At 40.5% G+C, this 19,791-nt stretch overlaps 1 protein-coding gene across 1 annotated transcript; it reads left to right on the top strand.

Moving 5' to 3' along the window:
* Nucleotides 1-4,081: 4,081 nt before the first annotated feature.
* Nucleotides 4,082-17,496, top strand: katna1 (katanin p60 (ATPase containing) subunit A 1). The gene is made up of 11 exons (XM_038278097.1): nt 4,082-4,222; nt 7,110-7,272; nt 7,563-7,702; nt 9,145-9,346; nt 9,522-9,619; nt 10,786-10,891; nt 13,194-13,352; nt 13,448-13,574; nt 13,652-13,786; nt 15,169-15,295; nt 16,892-17,496. Exons 2-11 carry the CDS (start codon nt 7,111-7,113, stop codon nt 17,088-17,090), a joined length of 1,455 nt encoding a protein of 484 aa, XP_038134025.1. The 5' UTR covers nt 4,082-4,222; nt 7,110; the 3' UTR covers nt 17,091-17,496.
* The last annotated feature ends 2,295 nt before the right edge of the window (nt 17,497-19,791 follow it).

Below are 19,791 nucleotides of genomic sequence, written 5' to 3'. Positions count from 1 at the left end.
TTTATAAAAAAGTATATTTTAATTCTATAAATCAAAGTTTTCTGCCAACAGCAATGAACTGCAGGGCAGCATTCTATACCAGCTATTGTAGAATCTAGGATAGAGCTGTCAGTCTGGTAAAGAATCTGGTTCTTATTCGAAATTGCAAAGATTAACTTTTTTGTAACATAAAACTAAAACTAGACTAAACCCTTTTTAAGTTTTAGTCAAGTAAAACCGACTAAAACTACCACATATAGTAATGACTAAAAACTAATAATAGTTTTCGTCCTGAAGACTAAATCTAAGATGGCTGCCAAAAACAACACTGCTTGGGAAACCCTACCAGGGGCATTAAAGCCCCCGACAACATGGCCTCTGGGATCATCAGAGCACTGAAACCCTCCACCAAGGAAGAGGAATTAGTTTTTTATGTTTTTTGGGAGTTGTCAATCTGAAGAGTCTCTTTGACCATTTCAGGGTCTGACCAATCGGAAGGCTCTGCTCAGGTTCTGGTTCTACTTGTTCCACAGACCTGTTAGAGACTGAATCAATTCAGTTTAACCTTAAAATGCTTTCTTCCTTTTTGCATTGCATGGAGATGACTCCCTATTGGACTAAAGGAGCAGGTAGAACAGACCTTTGCCGGTTAGTTTTGTCTGCATCAGCCTCCAAGGCAGACTGAGCGAGACGGACTGCTGGATAGATAACGTCAATAAAAATGATGCGTAGAGGAATAGACGTAGATAAATCTGTCAACTTGATGACGATCCATACGCATTCCAGCATCTCAGTATAAGCTCTTCTCAGCACGGCTCTTTTCAGTCGTCTGGCTTGGTCTACAAATGACAACATTTTAATGCAGCTTCTTCCAAAGGTTCTTCCAGCGAATCTGAAAAGTGTCTTTGGCCATGTCCACATCTGACCAGTCGGAAGGTTCTTCTCAGGTTCTGGTTCTACTTGTTCCAAGGACCTGTTAGAGACAGAATTAATCAATTCTGTTTAACCTTAAAATGTTTTCTGCATTGCATGGAGATGACTCCCTATTGGAATTAAGGGGAGTACTCAAACACAAATGTTGATTCTTTACTTTTTTTTTTCATCTCTGTTTTATTAAAGTAGTTGAATTAACAATAGTAGCAGGGGTGGATTTAGGAAATTTGGGGCCCTAGGCAAAGACAGAGGCAGGGGCCCCTCTGAATGGAGAAGACAACACATAAAACAGACCCATTCTACAGATAGAGAAATGTTAATAGAATAGACATCCATTATCTGTTCTAGGTTGTGTCCCTCTCTTCTTGTCCCCTTTCTTCTTGTTTTCCTCTCTATGTTTTGTACTCAGCTGACTTTTCATGCTGTCTCTAAAGGAATGAAAGATTTTTTCCAAGCACTAAGCTCACTTAGCTGATTGCTCCTTCCTGTGTTTCCAAAAAGGCCAAAGTAAATAACCCAGTCCTTCTTTTCACTGTAGACAAGCCATGATCTGCTTCTCTGTTCTCCATTTTTCATTTGGATGAAATAATAGCTGCATGAATCATGACAGCAGAAAAAGTTAAAGTTAAACAAACGTATCAAGTATATCATGTCAAAGATCCTTTACTATGCTGACATTTTTGAGTTCCCTTTTAAGGCAAGGTATGGCAAATTACATATTTTTATTCCATCACAACAAAAATAATGGTCCTAGCTTTCTTTCTCAATAGGTGAATATAGTTCAAAGCTCTTTTTGATGATCAGCCTACCAAATATCTTCATCCAATGTGTTGGACCATTGCTCTTAATTGAAAAGGTGTTTCTCTTTCTATTCTACTAACACAATAAGGAACAGGATTTAAAAAATGACCGAAACCCAGCTTGGCGATTTTTGCTTTTGACAAGACTATGCCGTAAACTTGTGGACAGCGGAATTCAACCTGTTCTGCAAAATATACAGGTTAAGGGATTTAAAAGGAAAACAAACAGAACCCGTAAACTGTTGGCCAGTAAATTACATCTATTTGTTGTGTTTCTAATGAAAACGATTGGTGTCGATTAGAGAAAAGATGCAATGTCAAGGGTCAAATTTGAACCCAAGCCTCCTAACGGAGACCAGAAACCTCTAAGCAGGTAAAGATTGATTCCTTGAGTCTGGCGCCTTGGACCACTCTTCCATTCTGACTCTACATTTGTGAATCACAATGCATAATATGATTAGATAACTCAAAATTCTATGAAATTTGGCGTATTAATAAATGCACAGCTGGGCAGTATTGCAAAAGCAGCCTGTTTAAACTTTTACGGAATGACTATGACCTGGATGACTGGGAATCTTGATCAAGAGTTTTGCACAAAACCAGCAGCTGTTCCACAAAGTTGGCTCTGTAATACAAGTGCATATATGCAGTCATTGAGTGGGACGACAAGACTGCTATTGTCAACATATCAAAACTGATTGCCCTACCTAGCACGACACTTGCAAAAATGCATCCTTCTTTTTGCCCGATTTGAAGGATTCATTGTGAGACTAAGCAAGCTGGCTGCTCCGTTATCAGAGGGAAAACAGACTTGGTGCTGATTAGTGGTGAATATTGGAAGTTCAGTTTAATATAATAACTCTGTGAGTAGTTCTGTCTGAAATTAATGAAAATAGTTGTTTTCATGGTTATTGAGTCAGATATGTGGCGGTAATGTTTGGTTTATTTAAAGGTTTTAATCTGTTACTGTGTAAATGGGTTTGGCTGTAATTTAAGGACAGATTCTAATATATCTGCAGTGTGGGGACTATAAATCTGATAAGATGTTTATTTTTTTATTGCTGTTTTTTCACTATTTGCTTAACTAAGTATTTTTTGTTGTTGAATATTAGAGATTTTACAGATATATATTTTTTATACATACATTGTTTGGATTTACTTCTATCTTTCTACCCCTTTTATAGAATATAACAGAATAGAAAATCCCTTTATTGTCCCACAATGGGCAGATTTACAGCAGCAGAAAGATTATTAAAAATGGTCACACAAATGTGGACCTTAGAAAACATATAAGAATAACAAAATAGGGAAGAGTTCAAATATAAACAATAAAATACTGTAAAGTGTTTTAACAATATAAAACTGGAGAATTAATAACCAATATGCAGCTATGGACATTTTTACAGTAATGGATATTTGAAAATAGCAGCAACATCAGAGATGTGCAGAATGACAGCAGCAGGTTATTTAACTGACTAAGGTTTCTATCATTACATTTGATTTGATTTGTTCCTGCTCCCGGTGGTTGGAACCTTTCTTCCACTCTGGATTCACATGACTGAAGTCTTTGTTCACTTTACAATAAAAAAAATAAAGATAAACACTTTTGAAAAGTTTGGTATTCATTCTTTTCCTGTTTTGTGTGTCAACTATCACTGTTGCTAAGCGATGTGCAGCGGTGAAAGCCATGGAAGGCTAGACCTGTTTGAATTCATAGCCAAAACTCTTCCGGTCTCCTTATCAGAGGCATATCCAGAAAATGTTAATAAGGGTGGCCAGGCAGTCACCAATGTACACTGAGGGGTGGCCGAAGGCAGATAGGCGCCAGAACCTCAGAGTCAATCTGCACTGTTCCAACAGGAAAATTAACGAGCAAAACCTCCATATTTTCTAAATAAAGACAAACTGTATTTTCCAACAGCGTTTGCTAACAAATAGAAAAATATATTCAACATCCGGGATTTCTAGATAAAAGGTATAGTGGATAAAATGTTTTCAGGTTTGAGTTTTGGGCGAATATCTTTTCCATTGTCATTACTTACCTACTTTTATAAGTAATCATTCTGCATAAAATTGATATTAACAAGTTATAATATCTACATAAATTGATTATTTAATAGGTTTTAATTAAAATAGTTGTTTATCTATGATTTCACTAAAGACTTGCAGAGTCACATCATTTTCTCTTTACCCCATAAAACACAAATATGCCCTAAATTCCAACAGAGCCTAACTTTTTTCCCAGTGTTTCAAGCAACAGCTTTATCCAGCGGAACCTCAGTAGAGTTTTATTATATTTTTACCTTATTTTACAACGGGAAAGTTTTATTTTGAAAATCCACAGGGGAAGTCTAAACTTCAGCGTTCACAGTGACCGACTTCCGGGATAAGGTGAGCTATAAAGCTGTCGAACAGCGTCAGTTTGAAATGTTTTGTTGAACTTGTCGTGGATAATATCAACAAACTGCGTGTCCATGAAGTTAGCGGAGCTGAAACTTCTGTCGGAACAGGTTTGTAGAAGACTTCTTGTTCTTCTAGTCGGTTTCAGTGAGGACTTTTATTCCGCTGGCAGCAATTGGTGAACATGAACAGTTTAGCTCCAGCCAGCCAGGCTAGCGCTTCTTCTAACACTCTGGCTGGTCTTCATGGAGACTTTCCACTGTGTTTCTGTTCGCTTTAGCCCTATTTAGAAACAAACTGCTTCCTGCTGCCTGAACCAGAACTAACAGAACCTCCTCCACTGGTGGCTCTGACATATGGAGGCATTTTATTTTAGCACCGTTTTATCAACAAGTGGCATAAAACTAATGATGCAGCATGTCGACACATTTTTTATTTGATCTTTAATAAGTTTAACCCCCCTGAAATACAGGGTTCTTATGTTTTATTAATGTGGCAAACTGTTTCCGCTGATAAAGAAACTAATTTTAGATTAGCTGTTCTGTAGTGATGCTGAGATGAAGCCTCACTGTCACCACCTGCTGGTGGACTGCAGAACTACAGTTAGTAATCTAATTTTTTGCAATAGTTTTTCGTTTTTTCCCCCCATTTAAATTAATTTGAAATTGTTAATGGTTGGTCTGTATAATAAAATCTTTTGTGAGTTTTTTTAATGTGCACAATGTCCTAGAAGAGAAAAATCAGTTTTTCTGCCATTTAGCGAAATAAGCTCAAGCAGACAGTGAATGTGAACAAGTAACAGAGTTAAACAAACAAATAAGTACTGTACAGTGTTTTTACAATATAAATTGTCTGCATCTGGAGAGTAACTAATCAATAAAGAGCTATGGACATTTTTACAGTAATGGATATTTGAAAATAGCAGCAACATCAGAGATGTGCAAAATGACAACAGGAAGTTATTTAACTAAGACAGAAGCTGTGCAAAAAGCAGCATGAATGTAAGAACTTAATGAGGTTGTTGGGAACAGTGGTGGTTATAAAGTCTTCCAGCTGCTGGGAGGAAGGATCTGTGATAACGCTCCCTGGTGCATTTAGGGTGCAGCAGTCTGTCACTGAAGGAGCTCTCCAGTTCAGCACCAGCTTCATGCATGAGGTGGGAGACATTATCATTAACGGAGATGTTAATTTAGTTAGGATCCTTTTGTTTTCCACCTCCTGCTCTGAGTCCAGAGGGCATCCAATCACAGAGCTCGCCTTCTTCTGTATAGAAGAGGTTTGTAAAAAAAAAAAAATAAGATGTACTGATCCAATATTCTTAGCAGTATCGCTCCTGATGGTTAAAATTCTGCTTCAGGTATTGATGAAAATAGGGCAGATCCATACAGTGGATGCTGATCTATTCAGTCTATTTCTGTGCTTATTTAATTGGATTAAAAATCTCTTAAACCGGATACCCCATTCATATAATAAATAAAATCAATCTGAAACTGTACAGCTGGTTGTTTTTTTCTTGGATGTAATCAGTCCTCTAAACACAATCATTTTATGTTTCCTTTTCTGACCTTAAATTGGTCCCAGGTCAGCTTTTGGCAACTACCTGTCTACATTCATATCATATATCAATGTAGAGAGGTGTTTATAACTGCATCTTAAATAAATCTAAATCTAAATCATGAGAACCTTAAAGCAAACTGTAACAAATTAAAGTATCCAAATAGTAGTGAAAAATATGGATCGCAGCATCACGATCAAAATGTTCAGATTTTGAAATTGTTCTCTTCTAATGAAATGTTATGTTTAAGGCGTGCTTTTTAAAAATGTTTTTGAAATATCTATTGATATAAGGAAATGTATTACTAGACCTTTTATCTTTTTCATTGTGTTCTTCAGGTAATAAATACATCTTTAAAACAAGCAATTAAAGAAAACAAGGGTGGTTAATATGTGTATATTTTCCATGTCTGTAGATGAAAATATAGATGAAGATTTTTTTTGTTGTTGAGTTTTTACGGCACTAGTGGCCCGTCTTCTATAGACAGTAGGCTGACAGGAAAGGGGGTAAGAGAGACGGAGAGATATGCAGGAAAGGACTACAGGCCGGATTTGAACCCGAGTCGCCCGTGTTGAGGACTAAGGCCTCCGTACATGGGTCGTACACACTAACTGCTGCATCACCTGCACACCCGATCTAGATTTATATCTATTGATATAGAGTCATGTCATCTCTGATTCATATAATTTCATTGGATCTCTTTCCTTTACACACCAGAGCTCCATCATGATTGGCGCTGACCCTCCATCACTGAGATCATGTGACTTTGTTGTTTCACTACCAAGACCAAGTTACTGCCATCTGTAGAGCTGTCATATCGTTTAAGAGAAAGATGAAATGCTTTTCATTTGTCTTGTGCCTCGTCTTGTCTTCTTTTTGATTCTTATGATTGTTTTTATTATTATATTTAAAAATTATACAGGTTATAAATTAACAGATCACATTCTCCTTACTTCTGGGGGAAGTAAAAGAGAAGGAAGACATATTTCTATTGGTCTGCTGAATGTGGAAACATATCGATTGGTGAAAAGTGAACATTCGCATTGGACTTTAAGGGATGAGAATGATCTGTGAAACACAATTAAAAAAAAAATGAAAATTAAATATATAAAATATGCGAAAAAAGTTTTTGAAAAAAGTAGAATATACATTTTTTTTTTTTTTAACTAAATCAGAGAAAACGGCAAAGTTACTCTCATACATATATTTTTTTATTGTTAAAACACTATTCAAGCTTTTATTTCTGGATAAATTTTTTTTTTTTTCAATTTACAAAGAGTATTCTTTGCTTGCAAAAATAATGGAACAAAATTCACTTCATACTTTATTTTTTTTTAAAGCTATATGGCTGTAAAAGTGAGAAATAACCCTGCTTGGTGTTTATAGACGTAGCCAGTGCCACCAGATAATAGAGTAATGCTTTACCTTTGCTTATCCTGCAGCATGAGTCTGCGAGATATCAGCGAGAACATGAAGCTGGCGCGGGAGTACGCCTTGCTGGGAAACTACAGCTCAGCCAGTGTTCTCTATAACGGCCTTCTGGAACAGATCAGGAAGCACATGTACGGCGTGCAGGACGGCGGCGTTCAGCAGAGATGGCAGCAGGTAAACCCCCACACCTGGCTTCTGAAAAGATGCCGTAGGTTAATTCAATGTATTAAAACTAAGAACTCCAATCTGTTCAGTTCGACCTGTGCATCATCTAACAGAATGTTTAATTTATTAATAAAATTGAAGTTTGGAGACTTTATAATGAAATTAGGAGAAACTGCAAAGCTGATTTGTACTAGTTTGTTTGCCAAAGCTCTGCAAAAAAACAGTAAATCTATGCAGAAAAGTCTGATGGGTACGTCTGCACCAGGATGCTGACTTTATCTGATCCGCCTGTTTCTCAGCTGTGGCAGGAAGTCAGTGAGGAGAACCGACAGGTTCAGGACATCATGTCCACCCTGAGGAGCTTCCAGCTGGACACGGCGCCTGTTAAAGCCTCCAACCACGACGACTTTGAAATGAGGCCGGCGCATGTAGAACCAAGGTATTTAGTTTTCTCAGTAACACGCTGCTGGGTGTTTGGGCTCCTCATTCAGAGCCCGGGCAGCAGGCTGAACTCCCCATAATCCAGCTGCAGTCATATGACTGAGATCAGGAGCCTCAGTTCCTGCTGGGAGCTTGTTTGCTTTGCTGCTGAGGATTTTATGCTCTCTCTGCCAATCTTTCAGTTATGTTTATCTTTTTAACAGATGCCGACTCTTTAAATGATCAGAATTGATAATAGTGGTTAGCTGTTTAAATAAACTTTTAAGTGAAAATGTTTTTAATGTCTTTATCTGAAGTTTTCCTTCACTACTGAGAGCAGCACTTTTTAGCCACCAGTTTAGCTTCATGCATGAAGCAGCTTCACAGCTGGACAGATGGGAGCCAGCAGTGTTTGTTTTTCAGGTTGAAGTCAATTTGGACATTTATTTTTTTGTTTTTTACGGCACTAGTTGCTCATTTTTTAGCGTTCCTTGACGGTGTCGTTTCTAAGTCACCAATTTAGTGCTACTTGGTCCCAATGGAATTTCCCATTGGGAACCTACTAGCACTAAGTTGCTAACTGGTTAGCAAGATACTTCCGAGACACAGACCACAACCAAACAATCCCGCCCCCTTGATAATTGACAGATCACATTCACTTCCCTAGTGTAAAGTCGGGCACCACTCAGGAGAATTCGGAACTGCAGCGGTTGGAACAGTCGCTTCGGGCTTAAAACAGGCATCCCAAAAGTCGCTCCTTGATGGCCGCTGTCCTGCAGGTTTTAGAGGTTTTCCTGCTTTAGCACAGCTGATTCTGATGATTGCAGTTGAGCAAAAGCCTGTTAATCAGCTTTCAATTAAAATCAGCTGTGCTGGAGCAGGGAAACATGAAATCTGATTCATTTTTTAACTGTATCAGTTGATCTCTAACGACCCTTTTCCAATGGTACCAACTCTTTGTTAGCTGTTAGCATTTATTTTAGTAGCGTTACCGTTGAACCACTACTAATGGAAAATTAATGAGTTTTAAACTGACCCGACCCATCTTGACCCGGTTGTTTACAAATTTTCTTAGTATTGCCACTAGATGGCGTCTTTGGCAGTGAACAGAAGGCCAGGGTTGGTCTGATTTCTGTTTGTTAGCATAGTGTAGCTGCTCCATGTAATCGAGATGTCGATCCTCATCATTTTATTACAAGCCCCATTTTCCTGCCACTTTTCCCTCATCATCATCATCATCCTCAGACGCTCTTAAAGAGCTTTAACCTCATCCTGTGAAAATAAACATTCACTTTGCGCTCAGCCTCAGTTCCATAGAGCTTCCCAGAATCGCCTTGAATGATGGCCTTTTGGAAGAAGTCTGAGGTTTCATTTTCTGCCCCTCAGTAACTGAACCCATTTTGCCAGTAGCTTCCCCTCTGACCCTGCCTCCAGCTTTAATGTCCTCTCCTGCTGTCGCAGACACTCTCCCGGTCCCGTCAGACGTTCTAACTTCCATAAGGAGAGCAAACCTCCCAACAACCGGCTGAGCGCGGCGGTGAGACCCCATCAGAAGCAGTCACCGCGAGGCAGCAACGGAGACAAAAGCAGGGCCTCCAGAGGCAAAGAGAAGAAGGAGTCCAAGGAGGTGAAGGAGGCTGCTGGCAAAGCAAAAGATGACAAGGTGACCAGCATGGAGTAGTTCTGGAGAACTTTGTGTTTTCAGCAATAACTCTGCTGATCAAACAGCGGCTTGACGCTGCTTGTTTGCTCACAGCTGGCCTGTTCTTCCAGTTTTCCCTCAGAGGATGAGGGTTACAGTCAGCGATCTGAAGACTTGATGTTGTTTTTATGTGCAGGAGAAGGAAGTGAAAAAGTTTGACGGGACAGGATATGACAAAGACCTGGTGGAGGCGCTAGAGAGGGACATCATATCCCAGAACCCAAATGTGAAATGGTGAGTAGATCTTTTGCAAAGTCTGTCGTCTGTTTTAACTCGATCAACTAAACTTATTATCAGGGTTTCAGTCTTAATGTGAAGCTAATTAGCTTCATACCAGTTCCAGGCTAAATACACACAGCATGCTAAATGTTGGTTAATGGAGCCTAAAATGTGCTTTTATACCATTTAGTAGTTTGGAATGTAAATTAAACAGCACAGAATTTGTCTGGTAGAATCACTAGTGTAGAGTCGGTTTAAACAAACAAATCCAGACTTATTGGTCATTTTTAGTTTTTTCGCCCTACAGCTAATGTATGAGTTTCTTTTTGTTGTACAGCACTAGTGGCTTGTTTTTTTGGATAGGAAAAGGGGGTATGAGAGGGGGAGAGACATGGGGCAAAGGTCTACAGGTCCGATTTGAACCCGGGTCGCCCACATCAAGGACTAAAGGGCTGGTTATCCTCCTGCAGCTGGGTGTCACAGTGTGTTTGTCGTAGATATTTTTGATTTATGCCCAATATTGAAGCGTGGTCTGCGCTATAATCTGGACAATCAGGAACTAGCTGTGGGTCTAGATGCGGTCGAGGCGGTGAGGAAGTGGGGGCAACAGCTCATAGAAAGTGCCTCAATAGGATGTTAAATATGAAACTCGTTTTAATAATGAAAATTATTATTTTAAAACGAGTAGTTAAATTCCAGACAGTTTTCTTCTTTCAAAGGAAGGATTAGCAGCTCTGTAGACTGGGTAGCCAGTCGATTTTCTCCAAATTTAAAATGCTTTAATAAAGTAATCCACATTTAAGAACACGTTTTAATTTAATCCATACGTCTGAGCTGTACATTAATAAAATACTCAACATGCTGAGATGAAAGGTTTTATTCTTTAGACGCCTGGTGTCGCTAATTAGCTTCACACCCAAGTTTCCACTAATTATAAAGCGATTTTTAAAAACTAATATCCCAAATTAACCTAGAATCTGACCGACAGCAAAAACACTAATTATATTTTGTACACTGTCAGGCATTAAGGTGTTAATTCTCTATAGGCTCGGGGGGGGGGGGGGGGGGATCAGTGATGGCTGCTCGTCTCATCCTCCATGTTTAATTTGACTTAAGGATGCAAAGAAACACAAGTTAAACAAAGCAAGCTGCTCTATGTTTTCATGTTTTGGATTTTCCAGGGATGACATCGCAGATTTAGAAGACGCCAAGAAACTCCTGAAAGAAGCGGTAGTGCTGCCCATGTGGATGCCTGCTTTCTTCAAAGGCATCAGGAGACCATGGAAGGTACCGCTTTCATAGACCACAAAATGACGGGAAAAGCTAACGAAAAACTGAAGCGTGATCCAACGTTCTTATGAAGATAACAGCACTGGGAAGACTGTAGACAGGAGGGTCAAAACGACTGACTGATGCTTGTGTTGACAGGAACTATAACCCCATTTACACTATCCCTTTAAACCGTGCAGAGATCGGGCCGAGCACGGTAACTGCTGTGGAGTTAGGAAGCTGAAGCAGAGGCGTTTCTTGCAGGAAAAAAAGGTTCAAATTTATTTAACGTCCTCAGACAGAGAGATGGGGCTCTGACTGAGGCAACCTCAGTACATACATTTATACCTTACAAAATCACACACATACCCCCCCCATAAAGACACTTGAACATTTGGAGGAAAAACAACTCAAGTTCATCAAGGCTGTTAGGTTAATATATCTTTCACTGACCATATAGATCTTCTCAAAACCCCAGTCCTCCCTTTCATGCCATGAAGGAGGCTGTGTGACTCATTCTTATCTCTCATGACCTTCATTTGGACCCTGTGAGGCTAAGAACAGACATATTTCTACATTTGTTCTCCACACTGAGGTAACTGAGTGTAAATGGCACGCACAACTGAACCGGACCGCACCAGACGCAACTGAACTGCGCTAACATGCTACTAGTTCATCAGTAGGGCTCGGTGTGGTTCAGTTCTGGCTCAGTTCTCAGATGAGAAAGAGTGGATGAGCAAACCGCCTCATCTTGTTACAGTCAGCCTCCGTAATCATGGTATTTCAGACATTCTTAAAAATCCTAGCTTCCCTACCTCGCAACATGATTTCCAGTGATGATTCTGCTTAGCAGTGTGATGAACTTCAACATCTGTCATCGTTTCCTGCGTCTGTAAGCCCTGATTAGACGATCGTTTGTCGTATCCACTTCCCAAAAGCCAACTCTGTCAAGTAAATTCACCAAAGGCTGCCTTCTTCGCCTGACTCTCCGCAAACGTCCCGACTGTTACAGGCGCCGCCATGTTGATTTGCTTGTTTACCTCTAGCAGGGTTCCCGCGGGTCTTTAAAAAGTCTTAAAAGGCATTGAATTCTTCAAAATAAAACTAAGGCCTTAATTGGTATTAAAATGTCTTAAATCAGTCTTTCGTAGGTCTTAATTTTTAAAACATCATAAATAGGATTATTTTTATTACGATATATTTTTGTGATCTAAATAAAACTTTAAAATTGACATTTTATTTTTTTTTACAATAAAAAAAAAAAATGGCTCGCCATTATTGGTTCCGCTATCGGGACGGAACCAATAAAAGCGTTGTTGCGGCCGGGACATTTGGGAGATGCACCATTAACCTTTTGTCTGGAAAATATGAGCAAGTGTAAATGTAACCAAAATTGGCTCCAGCCAAGAGTTTTCTCCATGGCTAAAACCAGGGAACATGCATGAGGCTCAGTGGATTTAGTGCAAGAAGTCATTCAAGCTCAGAACGATGGGAATTAAGGCAGTGGAGTCACACATGCGAAGCACGAAACACAAAGCGTCAAAATGGAGTTACAGAGAAACAGCCGGTATTTCTCAGTTTAGTTCCACCCTTGTCTCTGCAACGCCTCCACTTATCACCAAATCAAACATACTAAGAAAACCATACAAAGAAAAATAGCTGCAAAAACGTCTTAGCACTGGTTATGTTGTGGCTTTAAAACTGATTTGTTTTGTTCCCTGCTAAAACAAAGTTTGTGAATTCAGTTAAATAATTGTTGAAATATATCTGTCATTTGTGTGTTTTTAGCTTTCTTCCTGTATGGGAAGCTTTTAAAAATATGAAACATTAGTGCAGTGGGAAATGTTAAAATAAACCTTTGGGTTAAGTTGTCGCAAGAAGGTTTTTCTTGTGTTTCTTGTCAATTTGGTCTTAAAATTTTTATTTCAAGTGGCATTAAAAAGTCTTAAAAAGTCTTGAATTTAACTTGCCTTATGCTGTAGGAACCCTGTATAGAGAGCAGTAGTACCACAGATCGTCACTAGGAGGCGAGGAACCGTGCTGGAGCAGTGTGTAAATGGTCAATGAACAGAGCTCTGTACGGTTAACTGATCCATGCTTGGCACAGATCAGTTTTCAGAGGGTGGTGGAAATGGGGCTTCTGTTGACCATATATGCAGACATGTCCTGCAAGAAATGTGAATTGAACAACTTTGTGTTCTGAAGTTCTTCACTGTGCAGAACATTGTTTTACATTCTGTTCCTTCCACTGAGGCTTTAGTTAATCTGCTCAGGCTGCTTCTCCAGCCTTCTTCCAGCTGACGGCTCCTGTCCTCCACAGGGGGTGCTGATGGTTGGGCCTCCAGGCACGGGGAAGACTCTTCTGGCCAAAGCAGTCGCCACCGAATGCAGAACTACTTTTTTCAACGTGTCTTCATCCACACTAACCTCAAAGTACCGAGGAGAGTCAGAGAAGCTGGTTCGCCTTCTTTTTGAGATGGTAAGAATGGAAACCAAGCTGATTGGCTAAGTGGCCTTTTAAAGACCAATCATTTCAGAAAAATGGCAAATTGGTGCAATTGATCTTTGTTCCAGGCTCGCTTTTACGCTCCAACAACCATTTTCATTGATGAAATCGACTCCATGTGCAGCCGCAGAGGAACCTCAGAGGAACACGAGGCCAGCAGGAGAGTCAAGGCAGAGCTGCTGGTCCAGATGGACGGTACGGTTCTCATTTAGCTTTGACGTGTCAAAGGCTCCCCTGCTCGGTTCATCAGCATCTGCTCTGCTGTGCTGCAGGCGTGGGCGGAGCCTCGGAGAACGACGACCCATCAAAGATGGTGATGGTGCTCGCCGCTACCAACTTCCCCTGGGACATCGACGAGGCCCTGAGGAGACGGCTGGAGAAGAGGATTTACATCCCTCTGCCTTCAGGTAAAGCCGCTCAGACGTTGGTTTGATCCCAGTTTAACCAGTGCCCTCAGCGCCATGGCTTAAACCCAGCGCCACCACTATTGTTTTACTTCTAGCATTAAGTTAGTTCGGAGCTTAAGAGACCTGTAGACGAGCAGGTTTGTTTAGTTCTGTGTAGGAGAAACAGCTCAGACTAGCCTGATGGACTAACAGTGGCGCTTCCAGCAGTGACGTCACGGTGCGGTAAGCCTAGCGCCATTCTCCCCGCTTTACAAGCTAAATCAATGGGAACTACTAGACACATCTGCAATCAACAACAATTATTGAAGATTTCCAGAGGACTTCACCATTGAAATTCACCAGAGCTATAGTGAAACTGACAATGCCCACGTGCATGGCAGCTGGATGCTGGAATACATCGGGGAAAAGTGAAAAAAAAAATGAGTTTTTTCACCTTTCTGATTCCTGATCCTCCACGGACAGTTTGGTCGTTGGATCGCCAACTTGAAGAGGGAGGATTTGCCATCGAACTTCTGGCCAGAGAAAAAACCCGTAATATGTAGCCAACATTTGGAAGAAGAATGTTTTCAAGACGACTTGGATAATAGCGCGTTGTGACAAACACCAGATACAGCACTGGGACTTGATCAACAGCCGATACCGCACCGTGACGTCACAAACCAGTAGGTGGCAGTAGTGTTCTTTGACAAACATGGATGCCTCCAGTAAAGCACATTAACATGAAGATTACTCTGAATTAAAATCACTTATCATTTATTGAACAGGATGGAACAATTTCACATTTAAAGTGCTCTCAGAAGTTTGAATTCTGAATATGAGCGGACTTTTCCTTTAAAACAAGAGAAACCATAAAACATATTATTTGATGTACCAAATATTAAAACATAATTTTAAAACAAACGAAAATAAAAAAACAAACCAAAAACATAATTGTGGTACTTTTGAACTTTAATATAAATAAACTCTCCAGATCTTCTAATACTGGTATTTGTTAAAATAATGAATTCCAAGCCATCAGGCTCATCCTGACCTGGAAGTTATCGGTTACCAGGAAAGTTAACAGCTGTGCATTTTATTGCTCTCCAGCTGAAATCCAACAGGATTGATCCGCCATCTTTGGTCACGACTCACCAGGATTACCTCACTACAGGCTTTATGCTTCATTGTCTTTGCTCGCTGGTTGCAACCTTCAGATAATCATCTATTGCTTCCCTTTCTCTGGACTTTAGCTGCAAATATTTGGACCCTGAGCTGCAGAAGATAGCAGATGTTACCCACCAGGTCTCTGGTGTTAACTGAGGGAGGAGACGTTTCTCCATCTGGGTAGCCGACCTCTCTGGTTGTAGAACAGATGCTCATAGCGACTGTTTTTATATTTGCAGTTAAGGGGAGAGTGGAGATGCTCCGGATCAACCTGAAGGAGCTGGAGCTGGCCAGTGACGTGGATCTGGACAAGATCTCAGAGCAGCTGGAGGGCTACTCTGGAGCTGACATCACCAACGTGTGCAGGTCAGAGCAGCCGAGGACACACCCCCTGAAAATAACCCCCACAAATTAATCATATGTTGCTCATGTTAACTGACTCTTTCTGTTTCTATATTTCATTCATTTCATGTAGTTTTTTTTTTTTTTTTATAAAATTAAAACGTAAAAAATATAGTTAATTCTACCTCGATTTCCTACAGCCATCATTTTGACGGATCTATTAATTGTATTGTAATTTCTTCCCGTGGTTGATTGATGTTCGTTACTGTTGCCTAGCAACCAACATTCTACCTAGAACTCTTTAGCTTATACCGAAAAATGCCTTTCAGAAGAAATCTAACAGCGAAACAGGCTTTAGAAATGCTTCAAAGTATTGATGATAGCGATTTGGGCGGAGAGGAAGAGACTGAGGAGGAGGACTGGGGAGGAAGCAGCTCAGATTCTGACAGCGAGTCCGAGGATGATCACCCACCCTCGGGAAAACGCAGACCTATCAGTGACCCATCATACAATTACCCATCTACACTACCCTTGAAAAACCGATCCATGCCGAGACCGGTCCGAGCTCGGATCAGTTAACCAGGCCCAGCTCGGTTCTGACGACCGTTTACACTTCACACTATCTCGACTCCTCGCCTCCTAGTGACGATCTGCGGTATTACTGCCAGTATTGAAGGAGGAAATCAAGCAGTTGGTGGCGGTAATGCACCAAAAGTTGTTTGCTAACCGCCATAAAACACAAGAAGAAGAAGACGGAGAAGGAGGGAATCAAGCAAATCAAAATGGCGGCGCCCGTCACATTCAGAAAGTTATGCTTGATTATTATTGCTGTACTTTGGTGTTTGTGGAGGGTCAGGGGAAGACGTCAACCATTATTTAAAATGTTGCGTGGAGAAGATTTCGATTATTGTTTACAGTTGTTCTTCTTCTTCTGTTTTTGTTTTGGTTGGCAAGCAACTTCCAGAGGGGCATTACCGCCAACTACTGGAATGGAGTGTGAATCAGGATGTGCAGCCAGATGGAGATGATGCGTTCTGCTCACGCGCTCTTGTTATCAGAGAACCGAGGCAGGGAAAAACCGAGCCGAGCCCACCTCTGGAACTGGTCTGCAGTTAGCTCGGTCCGGTTGGGTCTAGCTCGGTCCAGTTCAGTTTGCTTTCCATTTACACACAATAAGTTATCTCAGTTACTGAGCTTGGTCCGGTCTCTGCACTGTTTTTCAAGGGTAGTTTAAATTAACCTGACAACAGCCAGATGCATGTCTCGCTCCGCCTAGCTCCACTCACATACATCTGGGACACCGCTCATTGAAAGTGATTTCCCCAACCGAATTTATGGTCTGGCCAATCAGGACGCAGGGTGGGTGTGTCCTGGATGTGACGTAGTGGAGAAGCGAGTTCTGTAAGTCGTTCGTCTATACTTTTTTGGTTGGCTTCTTTTTTTTAAATAAGTCTGCTGTGCACAATGTTGCCTTTTATCCGCACAGGCCATGGCATCATCACTACTCACTTGTTCCATTGGGAAAAATGTCACCGTCAAATTGATGCCAGTGGGAGTTGTAGTAGGATCAGATTTCTGGGAGTCCTAATGTTAAGAACTGTTTACTGCTTGATGTTCCAGGGATGCCTCTCTGATGGCCATGAGGAGAAGGATTGAGGGCCTCACCCCGGAGGAGATCCGTAACCTTTCCCGGGACGAGATGCACATGCCCACCACCATGGAGGACTTTGAGTCTGCGCTGAAGAAGGTCTCCAAATCGGTCTCTGCTACCGACCTGGAGAAGTACGAGAAGTGGATCGAGGAGTTCGGGTCCTGCTGAGAGGGAAGGCCAACCTGAATGTGTTCCATTCAAACAGCTGAAGAGAGGAAAGCTGCACTTAATGACTCCATCTGAAGCCTGGAGTCCGACCTCCAACCGACACAGGTTTTTATTCACTAGTGAAATCGTCTAGTGTCCTTTGCACAGATCTGTCAGTGGATTCACTGAGAGCCAATCAAAAGACCGCTTCTCTTCAGTCTTACCTCAGTCTAGAGACCAACATTTCCCTTTTCTATGTTTTGGAAAATGTAAACGTCTATAAATGCAACACTACAGATATTTCTATAAATAAAGGTTTTGCTGTATGCTTAATGAAATGGAAGAAGTTTTATTTTCCTTCAGGATCCGAAGACCAGCTTTGGTTCAAAGTCCTGCCAAAAAACTGTTAAAGGAAAAGTCCAGTCAGCGAGGAAAAAAACCAATGGATCATTATTTATACCTAAAACTAATCTGTTCATTTAGCATTAATCAGTAAAAAATAAAAACATTTTTTGTTGCGATCACTGAGTCTGGGAGCGGCCATTTCTGCCCAAATATAGTAACCCCTCCCTCCTGCCATCTTCCAGACATCTTCTAGACACATCTGCAATCAACAACAATTATTGAAGATTCCCAGAGGACTTCACCATTGAAATTCACCAGAGCTATAGTGAAACTGACAATGCCCACGTGCATGGCAGCTGGATGCTGGAATACAAACGGTAAAAGTGGGAAAAAAAAGGAGTTATCTCACCTTTCCTATTTCTGATCCTCCACGGACGGGTTCATCGTTGGATTGCCAACTTGAAGAGGGAGGATTTGCCATCAAACTTCTTGGATAATAGCGCGTTGTGATAAACACCAGATACAGCACTGGGACTTGATCAACAGCCGATACCGCACCGTGACGTCACAAACCAGTAGGTGGCAGTAGTGTTCTTTGACTTTACTGGAGCAAAGGGCATTCAAATGACAATTACACTCAATTAAAAACACTTATCATTTATTGAACAGGATGTAATAATTTCATATTTAAAGCACTTTCAGAAGTTTGATTCTGAATATGAGCGGACTTTTCCTTTAACAGGATGCTTTGAAACAAAACGGTGTAGTTCTCTAGAAAGGATTCCTGCTGTAGAAATTTATAAAGAGCCACAGTTGGATTATTTTTTTAGGTTGTAACATAAAACTTCTGTAGATTAACTTTATATATTTTGGCAAATGTTAAAAAGACATCTTTTCCAACGGGAGGACAAGAAACCTGGATCTAAAGTGTTTAACTTTCAGATCATTCTAATGTGGAAAATAAAGTCTGCTTTAAATTTACTCCTCTCAGGGTGATTTTTCCCATTTTTCTATTTATTATGAATCATCTCAGAAAGCTAAATTAGACCAAAGCGTTTTATACACATTAAAAACTAGAGTCAGTTTCCTTGGAATAAATATATTGCTCTGGAATTTGAGAAGGTAAGACTGATTGTTTATATATAAAATAATAAGCTTTCTGGTAAAGAGCATAATATCCAGTTATTTTAAGGTAAAAAGTCCTTAATTTCATCAGCAGATCACATTGATCTGCTCAACATAGGAGGGAAAACACATATTTTAAGAGCATGATCCAAGTGTTAAAGGCCTTCAAGATGATCAAACCAGGATCATGGAGCTGCTTAGAAAAGATAAAACTGTTCTGGGTTTGGTAAAACATCAGCAGCAGATAAAGAGGCTCCTCAGACCATTCCCTCACTCTCCACCCATCCAGAACCAGGGAGCTTTCAGCTGAAAAGTCTGATCACAGTTAAAGTTCATCCTCTGCCTTCATGAGGAAATATTCTCCAGACAGAAGCGCAGCGGGACTCCAGCTTCTGATTCCTCTGCTCAGTCTCTCTCCTTAAGCAGCCCTTTCCAGGCTGCAGTATTCCTTGTTACTGGGGAGCATTTATCTGCCGGCGTTTTTTTCCTTCCACTAAACATTCCATCATTAATCCTGGATACGGCTGCCTTAGATGCCTCCAAGTTTGCAGCTTCGTTCCGCCACAGTTAGGCTGCTGTCCACCATCCACCCACCCAGGGTTTAAAGCGCCACATTTTAATTTATTCTTTTTCAGGTCTGTTGTGTCCATTTAACGGCTTTAATAGAAATATAGGGTTTATTTATATCCATCTAATAAATGTATATCTTCATTTTTTAATTTGTTGAGATGCATCTGAACATAGATGTATAAAAAGCAGAGAGGATTAGATTAAGAGTGTCTTAAATTTTTCAATTCCAAAAATTCTGATCACAGTTGTGTCCCTTCAGTGCTTTAAGCGTATTTTAAAGTCAGTAGAACCAAAGCATAACTGGACTCACAGGTTTGCCTGTTTTTTAATATTAGACACCATTTATTGTTTTGTAAACACGTAGGTTATGTTATGGAGTTGAGGGTGGGGGTGACAGAAAGCAGTTGCCTCCCTACTCTAGACAAGGGTGAAGGGAGGGTCATGAGATAAGAATCAGTTCACACAGCCTCCTTCAAGCCGTGAACAGGAGACCTGTTCTGAGTGTTTATCTGGCTAAAATGTAAGTCCTTGATGATTTGAAGTTTTTTTTTTTTTTTTTGGATTATCCAAATGTTCGTGTGTGAGAAAGTTCTTTATGTAGGGGTGGGATAGTTCCAGGCAGAGTGTGTGTGTTGGGAATTGCTGTATAAGTATATGAACTGAGCTTTGTCCAGTCAGAGCT

This window comes from Cyprinodon tularosa, unplaced genomic scaffold (assembly GCF_016077235.1).
Source record: "Cyprinodon tularosa strain WSP-4 unplaced genomic scaffold, ASM1607723v1 ctg1378, whole genome shotgun sequence".
Lineage (NCBI taxonomy): Eukaryota > Metazoa > Chordata > Actinopteri > Cyprinodontiformes > Cyprinodontidae > Cyprinodon > Cyprinodon tularosa.
The sequence above is the reverse complement of the archived record's forward strand: the minus strand, read 5'-3'. Positions and strand labels throughout refer to the sequence as shown.

What these genes read in the sequence shown, in the direction of transcription:
- katna1 (XM_038278097.1), top strand. Translation starts at nt 7,111, where the DNA reads ATGAGTCTGCGAGATATCAGCGAGAACATGAAGCTGGCGCGGGAGTAC. An exon ending in GCAAAGCAAAAGATGACAAG is followed by an intron (nt 9,347 to 9,521) that starts GTGACCAGCATG and finishes TTTTATGTGCAG; the next exon opens with GAGAAGGAAGTGAAAAAGTT. An exon ending in GACATCACCAACGTGTGCAG is followed by an intron (nt 15,296 to 16,891) that starts GTCAGAGCAGCC and finishes TTGATGTTCCAG; the next exon opens with GGATGCCTCTCTGATGGCCA.